We start from the raw sequence: 11,980 nt of genomic DNA on the forward strand, positions 1-11,980 counted from the left end.
GTTGTAGAGCATGAACCTACAGGAACACACCACCGCCACAACTGTTAGTTGAGAATTAAATGTTGTCCAGGATCACGTTGAGGGTAAGGTTCTTAGCGCTCTGGGAGGAGGACACAATGGAGTTGTCAACCGTGATGGCGAGATCATGGTGTGTAAGTGTGTGTATGTGTCAGAGCTGTATGTAAGTTGACTATGCAAACAATTTAGATGGTTGTCGTCTAATTTTCAACACGGTTCTTATATAAGAGAAAAAGTGATGCATTCAGTCTCCCCTGAACTCCTAGTCAAGATGGCTCACTGTTCGTTGTTGGCATTTCCTTCCCACTTTACCACTGTTCGTTGTTGGCATTTCCTTCCCACTTTACCACTGTTCGTTGTTGGCATTTCCTTCCCACTTTACCACTGTTCGTTGTTGGCATTTCCTTCCCACTTTACCACTGTTCGGTTTGAATTTCCTTCCCACTTTATCACTGTTATTTCCACTTTACCACTGTTCGTTGCTGGCATTTCCTTCCCCCTTTACCACTGTTCGTGTTGGCATTTCCTTCCCATTTACCACTGTTCGGGGCATTTCCTTCCCACTTTATCACTGTTCGTTGTTGGCATTTCCTTCCCACTTTACCACTGTTCGTTGTTGGCATTTCCTTCCCACTTTACCACTGTTCGTTGTTGGCATTTCCTTCCCACTTTACCACTGTTCGTTGTTGGCATTTCCTCCCACTTTACCACTGTTCGTTGTTGGCATTTCTTCCCACTTTACCACTGTTCTTTATTTCCTTCCCACTTTACCACTGTTCGTTGTTGCATTTCCTTCCCACTTTAACTGTTCTAGTCAAGATGGCTCACTGTTCGTTGTTGGCATTTCCTTCCCACTTTACCACTGTTCGTTGTTGGCATTTCCTTCCCACTTTACCACTGTTCGTTGTTGGCATTTCCTTCCCACTTTACCACTGTTCGTTGTTGGCATTTCCTTCCCACTTTATCACTGTTCGTTGTTGGCATTTCCTTCCCACTTTACCACTGTTCGTTGTTGGCATTTCCTTCCCACTTTACCACTGTTCGTTGTTGGCATTTCCTTCCCACTTTACCACTGTTCGTTGTTGGCATTTCCTTCCCACTTTACCACTGTTCGTTGTTGGCATTTCCTTCCCACTTTATCACTGTTCGTTGTTGGCATTTCCTTCCCACTTTACCACTGTTCGTTGTTGGCATTTCCTTCCCACTTTATCACTGTTCGTTGTTGGCATTTCCTTCCCACTTTACCACTGTTCGTTGTTGGCATTTCCTTCCCACTTTACCACTGTTCGTTGTTGGCATTTCCTTCCCACTTTACCACTGTTCGTTGTTGGCATTTCCTTCCCACTTTACCACTGTTCGTTGTTGGCATTTCCTTCCCACTTTACTTTTGGCATTTCCTTCCCACTTTACCACTGTTCGTTGTTGGCATTTCCTTCCCACTTTACCACTGTTCGTTGTTGGCATTTCCTTCCCACTTTACCACTGTTCGTTGTTGGCATTTCCTTCCCACTTTACCACTGTTCGTTGTTGGCATTTCCTTCCCACTTTACCACTGTTCGTTGTTGGCATTTCCTTCCCACTTTACCACTGTTCGTTGTTGGCATTTCCTTCCCACTTTACCACTGTTCGTTGTTGGCATTTCCTTCCCACTTTACCACTGTTCGTTGTTGGCATTTCCTTCCCACTTTACCACTGTTCGTTGTTGGCATTTCCTTCCCACTTTACCACTGTTCGTTGTTGGCATTTCCTTCCCACTTTACCACTGTTCGTTGTTGGCATTTCCTTCCCACTTTACCAATGAAATAATCATACACATGTGTCGCAACATCAAAATGTTTTGAATAAAGCCATCTGGGTCAATGAAAGAGGGAGTTGAGTCTTTCTGCCTAGAATTTCATTTAAAGTCCTCCAAAAGTCCTTTATATCATTGATCTTGTTTTCATGATACAGTTTCTTCTTCTTTTGGTTTTGTCACATCATTTCTCAATGTGCAGTAAGTCAGTCAGTAAGATGTGCAGCCAGACTTATCAGCCACTTCCTTTTGCCCCCATCTCTTTCAACCAATACAGTTCTTCAATTCCTCATCAATCCATGGAGCCTTAACAGATCTAGCAGTCAGTTTCTTTACAGGTGCATGTTTATCTATAATTGGAAGAAGCACATTCATAAATTCATCAAGTGCAGCGTCTGGATGCTCCTAAATCACATCAGACCAACAGATAGTTTTAACATCATCCACATAAATCACAGCAAAATATTTTGTATGCTCTCTTACAAACTATGTTATGGCCAGTTTTTGGAACTTTGGCTTTCCTGGAGATATATATATATATATATTTATATATTTATTTTTTAATATTTTTTTCCTTTCATGTAACCGTTATTTAACTAGGCAGTTAAGAACAAATTCTTAATTACAAGGATGGCCCACCAAAAGGCAAAAGGCCTCCTGTGGGGACAGGGTCTGGGATTATAAATAAACAAATTATTACATAAAAATATAGGACACAACACACATCTCGACATGAGACACAACACTACATAAAAATAGACCTAAGATGACAACACAGCATGGCAAGCAACACATGACAACAACAACATGGTAGCAACAACATGACAACAACATGGTAGCAACACAACATGACAACAACATAGTAGCAAAACAGGGTACAAACATTTTTGGGCGCAGACAACATCAAACAGCCAAAAGGTAGAGAGCCACTATATTGTGATCACTGCATCCAATGGGTACGGATACAAATGTAGAACTAAGTTATACAGTATTAGTTAACAGGAGATCAATACATGTGGATGATCTTGTTCTTGTAGTCTTTCTAAACACCCTGGTAGGTTGATTAATAACCTGAACCAGGTTACAGGCACTGGTCACAGTGAGAACCTTTCTCTTGAGCGGACAGCTTGATGAAAACCAGTCATCAACCATGGGGGGTGTAACCATAGGGGGAGCAGCGATCAGACTAAATGACCATAGGGGAGCAGCAGTCAGACTAAATTACCATAGGGGAGCAGCAGTCAGACTAAATGACCATAGGGGGAGCAGCAGTCAGACTAAATGACCATAGGGGGAGCAGCAGTCAGACTAAATGACCATAGGGGGAGCAGCAGTCAGACTAAATGACCATAGGGGGAGCAGCAGTCAGACTAAATGACCATAGGGGGAGCAGCAGTCAGACTAAATGACCATAGGGGGAGCAGCAGTCAGACTAAATGACCATAGGGGGAGCAGCAGTCAGACTAAATGACCATAGGGGGAGCAGCAGTCAGACTAAATGACCATAGGGGGAGCAGCAGTCAGACTAAATGACCATAGGGGGAGCAGCAGTCAGACTAAATGACCATAGGGGGAGCAGCAGTCAGACTAAATGACCATTAAGTCTGACTGCTTGGCACTTACAATGCCAAGAGTCAAAAATTAAATCAAATCATCTTTTTTTTTGTCACGTGCGCCGAATACAACCTTAAAGTGAAATGCTTCAAGCCCTTAACCAACAATGCAGTTTTATGCCAAGAGTCATGGGTTAGATTCCTGCTGGGGCCACTTCAGAAAAATGTATGCACACATGACAATAAGTAGCTTTGGATAAAAGTGTCTGCTAAATTGCAGTTTTATTTATACCTTAATAGAAAGTTACTGAAGTAAAAATCACCCAGTAAAATACTACTTGAGTAAAAGTATAAAAGGTATTTGGTTTTAAATATACTTAAGTATCAAAAGTAAATGTATAAATCATTTAAAATTCCTTATATTAAAGCAAACCAGACAACATGTTCCTGTTTTTAAATGTACTGATAGCCAGGGTCACCCTCCAACAGTCACACATTATTTACAAAAGATGCATGGGTGTTTAGGGAGTCCACCAGGTCAGACGCAGAAGGGACGACCACGTGTTCTCTTGATAAGTGCTTGAATTAGGCTATTTTCCTGTCCTGTTAAGCATTCAAAATGTAACAAGTACTTCAGGGAAAATGTACGGACTAAAAAGCAGGAATGTATAGTGAAGTAAAAGTACAAGTTCTCAAAAATATAAATAGTATAGTCATGTACAGATACCCCACCAAAAAAACACTTAAGTAGTACTTTAAAGTATTTTTACTTAAGTACTTTACACCACTGCTAAATTGCTTATATAATTATCATATGATCAGTCATTGAAGTGTTGATAGTTGCCAAACAAATATGAGCCAGTAGAGGGCGCCAGCTGAACACAGCAGTACAACCATTGAGTGACACAGCTGTATAAAACTAACATAAACAGTCTGTTCTAACTCTACATTTTTCTATCCTTAGAATAATCTGAAGGGGAAAACAAGACCAAGAAGTTATGTGACAATCTGAGTAATTAGAGACTATTATCATGCCCACATACAGCACCTCTCCACCTCCCGCCTCCTCCTTCCCAAGCCTTGCAAAGGGCTGTGTTAAAAGGGTTTTGGTGTTACATAATGCAGCACAGCCCCCGCTCTCGCCTCAGCGACAATGTATGTATGTGTGTGCAGGTCTCCAGTCAGCTGGGCTAGTCCCGTTATCAGCTGGGCTAGTCCCGTTATCAGCTGGGCTAGTCCCGTTATCAGCTGGGCTAGTCCCGTTATCAGCTGGGCTAGTCCCGTTATCAGCTGGGCTAGTCCCGTTATCAGCTGGGCTAGTCCCGTTATCAGCTGGGCTAGTCCCGTTATCAGCTGGGCTACTCCCGTTATCAGCTGGGCTACTCCCGTTATCAGCTGGGCTACTCCCGTTATCAGCTGGGCTACTCCCGTTATCAGCTGGGCTACTCCCGTTATCAGCTGGGCTACTCCCGTTATCAACTGGGCTACTCCCGTTATCAGCAGTCTACAGTCACAATCACTTTCCTCAGTACTAGAAGCAGCAGAGCGGCAAGCAGCCTTCTCTAATCTGGGCTCTGTCGTCTCTGCGTGGCCCGTCACAAAACACAGACACACACACACACACACACTCAGAAAAACACCACACACACACACACACTCAGACACTCAGACAAACACACACACAGTGTGTGAGGCAGAGGGGAACTGATCCCCTGTTTATGTAAGTTAATGGGCCAGAACATTGTGGGAAAGCTGTGTTGAGTGCCAACGGGTACCTAAACACACAGCCTGTCACACTGATGGTTTACTGCACAAGGCACCTAAGTCACTTGTGTTGATTGATTCCTCCTCCTTGATTTTCTCCCACTTAAAAATATGAGGCCTGTCATTTTCATCATAGGTACACTATGACAGACAAAATGAGAAAAAAAAATATCCAGAAAATCACATTGTAGGATTTTTAATGAATTTATTTGCAAATTATGGTGTAAAATAAGTATTTGGTCACCTACAAACAAGCAAGATTTCTGGCTCTCACAGACCTGTAACTTCTTATTTAAGAGGCTCCTCTGTCCTCCACTCGTTACCTGTATTAATGGCACCTGTTTGAACTTGTTGTCAGTATAAAAGACAACTGTCCACAACCTCAAAACAGTCACACTCCAAACTCCACTATGGCCAAGACCAAAGAGCTGTCAAAGGACACCAGAAACAAAATTGTAGACCTGCACCAGGCTGGGAAGACTGAATCTGCAATAGGCAGCTTGGTTAGAAGAAATCAACTGTGGGAGCAATTATTAGGAAATGGAAGACATACAAGACCACTGATAATCTCCCTCGATCTGGGGCAGATCTCAAAAATTATCACAAGAACAAAAATCCCAGAACCACACAGGGGGACCTAGTGAATGACCTGCAGAGAGCTGTGACCAAAGTAACAAAGCCTACCATCAGTAACACACTACGCCGCCAGGGACTCAAATCCTGCAGTGCCAGACGTGTCCCCCTGCTTAAGCCAGTACATGTCCAAGCCCGTCTGAAGATTGCTAGAGAGCATTTGGATGATCCAGAAGAAGATTGGGAGAATGTCATTTGGTCAGATGAAACCAAAATACAACTTTTTGGTAAAAACTCAACTCGTTGTGTTTGGAGGACAAAGAATGCTGAGTTGCAGCCAAAGAACACCATACCTACTGTGAAGCATGGGGTGGAAACATCATGCTTTGGGGCTGTTTTTCTGCAAAGGAAAGAATGAATAGGGCCATGTATCGTGAGATTTTGAGTGAAAACCTCCTTCCATCAGCAAGGGCATTGAAGATGAAACATGGCTGGGTCTTTCAGCATGACAATGATCCCAAACACACTGCCCTAGCAACGAAGGAGTGGCTTCGTAATAAGCATTTCAAGGTCCTGGAGTGGCCTAGCCAGTCTCCAGATCTCAACCCCATAGAAAATCTTTGGAGGGAGTTGAACGTCCGTTGACCAGCAACAGCCCCAAAACATCACTGCTCTAGAGGAGATCTGCATGGAGGAATGGGCCAAAATACCAGCAACAGTGTGTGAAAACCTTGTGAAGACTTACAGAAAACATTTGACCTCTGTCATTACCAACAAAGGGTATATAACAAAGTATTGAGATAAACTTTTGTTATTGACCAAATACTTATTTTCCACCATAATTTGCAAATAAATTAATTAAAAATCGTACAATGGATTTTCTGGATTTTTTCTCTCTCATTTTGTCTGTCATAGTTGAAGTGTACCAATGATGAAAATTACAGGCCTCATCTTTTTAAGTGGGAGAACTTGCACAATTGGTGGCTGACTAAATACTTTTTTGCCCCACTGTATATGAGGGCATAGCTAAATGCTCTCGACTGGTGTACATACAGTGTGTATGTGATCCTTTTAGGTGCAGTTAGTAAAGTATTGAAAAGAAAATGCCTTCACACTTTAAATGCTTTCAAAGTTTCATGGTTTGTGCATATAAACCTCCTGTGTGAACATGTCTGTGTGTGTGTGTGTGTGTGTGTGTGTGTGTGTGTGTGTGTGTGTGTGTGTGTGTGTGTGTGTGTGTGTGTGTGTGTGTGTGTGTGTGTGTGTGTGTGTGTGTGTGTGTGTGTGTGTGAAATGAGAATGCCTCAAATTAAAATGTAATTTTTGAATTGAAGTAGTAAACAGGATACAGAATTGCAATTTGAAATTTCAATGAAAGGAAATATAATTTAATGAATTGAAATGTATTGACATTCTACTGCCTGTTCTATTTTATAATAGGTGAAGTCAAATATACATAATGTACATAAAACATGTCGTTATGTACATTCAATATTTTCAGGACAAACTCTTTAAATTAATGATCAAGGGAAACAAAAAAACTGTATGGAAATATTCAAAGTTATTATTTAATATCTGAAATGTTATTCAATATGGAGAAAATGCTACATTTCCCAGAATGCATTAGTTTATCCTTCAAGTTGACCCTGAGACCTTTAAAGAGAAACCAAAGAAATTAAATGGTTGGTGGAAATATAATTAGCTATTCTAAGCACTAAGATAAATTAGTAACTATATGAACAATGTTTCCAGAGAAATGTGATACATTCTTTGGTATCTGGAAGGGTGACCTGTCAGATTCAATGAAACTCTCATGTTCTATGACTGAGTGGAATTTACTTGAATTCCACTTAATTAAATTCTACTTCCTGTCACTGAAACTCTAATTCAAATTCTACATCCTGTGGAGTGTGACCTATTCAATCTGAATTTCAATTCATGAGTTGAATGGGAGTCAATTCTACAATTCTGAGTTGAGCACAATCCTGGTGTGTTTGTTTGTGTGTGTAGTAGTTGTTGTTGTTGTTGTTGACCTGTGAGAAGCCCGGCCCTGCCACGCTATATGGCCGTTGTTGCCGTCTGCTGCTGTGAGCCATGGCTGCGCTCTGCATGCTCTGTGCCAGCAGGCGAGATGACATGCCGTAGTCTGGGGGAGGGACACCTGCCATGTCCTCTCTCTCCAACAGGTTCCCCGTGCTGCTGCTCTTACCATGGTGGAGACTGGTGACAGACACAGTCAGTTAGTTTACACAGGGACTGAAATGAAAACTGTGATTAGCTGCATAGTCAGACAGTGTAAACTGGAGTCATGACGTAGGCCCAGATTCAATACGTATCGCGGAAGATCCGTGCTGCGGCACGACTGGAATTTTAAAAAGGCAATGTTTCCACATTTACAGACTGCATTCATAATAAACACTGCAAACGTCGGCTCAATCTGAAACTACCGTTACATTTCAAATGCGCTATAACTGGGACCTTCCGCGATATCGATTGGATCTAGCCCATAGTCAACCAGTCACACATTAAGAAAATATAACAACATTTTAAAAAATCCAGAATTGAAAATAACTGATCTCACACTTTGATAATGAACAAATTATCTTCTGAGAGAGAAAGGAGTAATTCTCTGTCTATTGAATAACAGATAAAGACCTGTTTCCTTACAAATACGTCACACAATAGTGACAAAAAAAATGTAAAACGTACTTGTTGACTCGTAGTTTGTTGCTGTCAGTCTCGGGGATGACACGTGTGTAGGAGAAAGGGAACCAGCCACGCCTAATGAGAAAACAGTGATTCAAACAGATGAATCAGCAAACAGTGATTCAACAGATGAATCAGCAAACAGTGATTCAACCAGATGAATCAGCAAACAGTGATTCAACAGATGAATCAGCAAACAGTGATTCAACAGATGAATCAGCAAACAGTGGTTCAAACAGATGAATCAGCAAACAGTGATTCAACAGATGAATCAGCAAACAGTGATTCAACAGATGAATCAGCAAACAGTGATTCAAACAGATGAATCAGCAAACAGAGATTCAAACAGATGAATCAGCAAACAGTGATTCAAACAGATGAATCAGCAAACAGTGATTCAACAGATGAATCAGCAAACAGTGATTCAACAGATGAATCAGCAAACAGTGATTCAAACAGATGAATCAGCAAACAGTGATTCAAACAGATGAATCAGCAAACAGTGATTCAAACAGATGAATCAGCAAACAGTGATTCAACAGATGAATCAGCAAACAGTGATTCAACATTGACAGCAGCACCTAGAGTCGGGATGCTTATGACGTCATATTTAAATGTAAAGATTCACACTAACTATAATAATATATACCATTTAGCACACGCTTTTATCCAAAGCAACTTCAAGTCGTGAATGCATACATTTTCACGTATGGTATATTTCAAGAGTCACGCTCTACCAACGGAGCTACAGAGCGTAACTCATAGTGCTATAGACAAAAGGGGATGGAGTTAGGATACTTACATGTAGTTATTTTCCTTCTCCCCATAGTGCCATCCGTCGCGGGCCTCCGGGACCAACAGGGTGATGACATCTCCTTCAGAGAAGCTGAGCAAGGTGCTGTTGTCCCCCGCTGCATGGGAGAAAACGGCCTGGACACGGGTACGTCCGTTCTTCTCCAGCCCTACAGCCATGGAGCTGGACCGGGGAAGGGTCCGGGTCTCTGGAACTGAGGACATTTTACTTTACTTTTTTTCCCCCAAACAAACAGGGAGTTAATAGCTGGACGTTTCTACACGTTTCTCTACAGTTGTACTGTACCTTACTACTGGACATGAGCTTGACTAGATCTAAAGGACTTATGACCAAATCTAGGGGTTGCCTTTACACTTCAATATTGCTGTACCACAGAACTTCTGCAATGTAGTCCTAGGTCTTTAAGCAGATAACTAAGCCAAACCGGGTCCCACAGGGCCTACTGTATATAGTACCTGCTGTGAGTATCTAATGTATTAGTATAATCCAACTCTCCGAAGTGACTTTAAATGCTTCCATTATTCTTAAAACCTCTGTCCTTCACCCCAATTTGAGTCTTTGTTTCTCCTTTTAAATCACCGTCCTCTCCCTCCCTCTTATTCCCATGTGCTCTGCTTTCATCGAGACCACAGCTCTCTAAGTGCCAGGTTATACACGGATAGAAGAGAGAGATATTTAATTGTAGATATGAAGAAAAGAGCCGATAGAGGGAACAAGAACAACACCCACTGCACAGCATTCAGCTCCTTCACAGAGCTGGAGTCAATGGCACGTTCTTAAGAAAAAAGGTCACAACCAAGCCATTCACAAACTACTGTTCGTAATTCCAATCCTGGTCACTCTAAGAGACAAGGTCTCTGTGACGGAGGTAGCATTCATAAAGCACACTAGTGATGTATTCTGTAATATTCTTACTTGACTGCCTATATAGCGGAATACCATTGATCCCCCATAATGCATTGGTCTTCACAGTAGTGCTCCATTGCCAATTTTTTTTTGTACTGTAAATGTTAATCGATGTGTTACAGTGTAGCTACTGTACAAATGATTATGTTGCCCAACTTTTGAGGGACTCAAGATGCCCAGACACTATCCTGGTTCTCCTTACCCATGGTGGTGTTGCTCTTGGCTGGGGCGTTCTTACGGACAGGCAGGGTGTTGGAGTAGACCTCACTGCCCTGTCTGTGGGGCTGGGAAAGGTGCTGGGCCTGGGAGGAGGTCTGAGCCTGCTGGGTCTGAGCTTGGGCCTGAGCCTGGGACTGAGCCTGGGCCTGTGCCTGAGCCTGGGCCTGAGCCTGGGCCTGAGCCTGGGCCTGGGCCTGAGCCTGGGCCATCTTCCCTTCCATCCAGTGTTGGTAGTCCTCCCCTCCTCCCCCTCCTGCTCCTCCGTGGGCCCCTGTCGTTCCATTCATCATGGGCATCCCTCCATCCACTCCTCCTGGTCCCATTATACGCTGTAGGGAGGAAGGAAGGAAAGCATGTGCTGATGTGTTAGTTAACATACTCATTAGGCACCATTCTTCCATCACAGAAAAGCATGACATAATGTGAATCTCATCACTACTAACGGGAGGGAGATTATGCTGTTGGAAATGGGCCAGGTTGTGTTGATTAAAGGTAGACTCAGCGATATGATGTAGAAAGTAAATCAGCAAAGTGGGTCAATTTCTGCAACAACTAAGAGCATTAAAGCGCGACGCTCAACCACTCTGCTGTTTTGGTCCCGTGGCTACCACATTGTAAAAGTGCAAAGCGGAACCCATGCACATACTGTGTGACTGTGTGAGAGCAAGTTGTGCATCTGGTAAAATGTGCAATATCTGCTGTGTTGCCCGTGACAACATCATTTAGCTTCCTATAAGAGATCAATCAACTATAACGCAACAACGAAGCAGCACCACAGCCACAAAACATCCCAACCGCCAGTCTTGAATGTGAATGGACCCAAGTTGTTTGTTGGTGAAAGACACTTTTCAATACACATCGTCACAAAACAGAATGATAAAGGACAGTCAGAGATGCTGTGGGATCTGTGGAAAAATCCCATCCACTTTCAATGCGTTTCTGTGGGATCTGTGGGGAAAATCCTGTCCACTTTCAATGTGTTTGTGTGGGATCTGTGGGATCTGTGGGGAAAATCCCATCCACTACAATGTGTTTCTGTGGGATCTGTGTGAAGGTCCCATCCACTACAATGTGTTTCTGTGGGATCTGTGTTTAGGTCCCATCCACTACAATGTGTTTCTGTGGGATCTGTGTGAAGGTCCCATCCACTTCAATGTGTTTCTGTGGGATCTGTGTGAAGGTCCCATCCACTACAATGTGTTTCTGTGGGATCTGTGTGAAGGTCCCATCCACTACAATGTGTTTCTGTGGGATCTGTGTGAAGGTCCCATCCACTACAATGTGTTTCTGTGGGATCTGTGTTTAGGTCCCATCCACTACAATGTGTTTCTGTGGGATCTGTGTGAAGGTCCCATCCACTTCAATGTGTTTCTGTGGGATCTGTGTGAAGGTCCCATCCACTACAATGTGTTTCTGTGGGATCTGTGTGAAGGTCCCATCCACTTCAATGTGTTTCTGTGGGATCTGTGTGAAGGTCCCATCCACTTCAATGTGTTTCTGTGGGATCTGTGTGAAGGTCCCATCCACTTCAATGTGTTTCTGTGGGATCTGTGTGAAGGTCCCATCCACTACAATGTGTTTCTGTGGGATCTGTGTGAAGGTCCCATCCACTACAATGTGTTTCTGTGGGATCTG

General features: G+C 42.8%; 1 protein-coding gene across 6 annotated transcripts in view; it reads right to left on the reverse strand.

The window, feature by feature from the left end:
• LOC118380866 (brain-specific angiogenesis inhibitor 1-associated protein 2-like) overlaps positions 1–11,980 on the reverse strand; it is a 150,445-nt gene that overhangs the window by 20,947 nt on the left and 117,518 nt on the right. For all 6 annotated transcript variants that reach the window (XM_052477701.1, XM_052477703.1, XM_052477700.1 and 3 more), the window contains 4 exons: positions 10,329–10,674; positions 9,209–9,413; positions 8,410–8,481; positions 7,734–7,920 (listed from right to left, as the gene is read on the reverse strand). In XM_052477701.1, coding sequence (XP_052333661.1) covers positions 7,734–7,920; positions 8,410–8,481; positions 9,209–9,413; positions 10,329–10,674 — 810 coding nt within the window. The remainder of the gene's footprint in view (positions 1–7,733; positions 7,921–8,409; positions 8,482–9,208; positions 9,414–10,328; positions 10,675–11,980) is intronic.

Source organism: Oncorhynchus keta, chromosome 24 (genome assembly GCF_023373465.1).
Source record: "Oncorhynchus keta strain PuntledgeMale-10-30-2019 chromosome 24, Oket_V2, whole genome shotgun sequence".
Classification (NCBI taxonomy): Eukaryota; Metazoa; Chordata; class Actinopteri; order Salmoniformes; family Salmonidae; genus Oncorhynchus; species Oncorhynchus keta.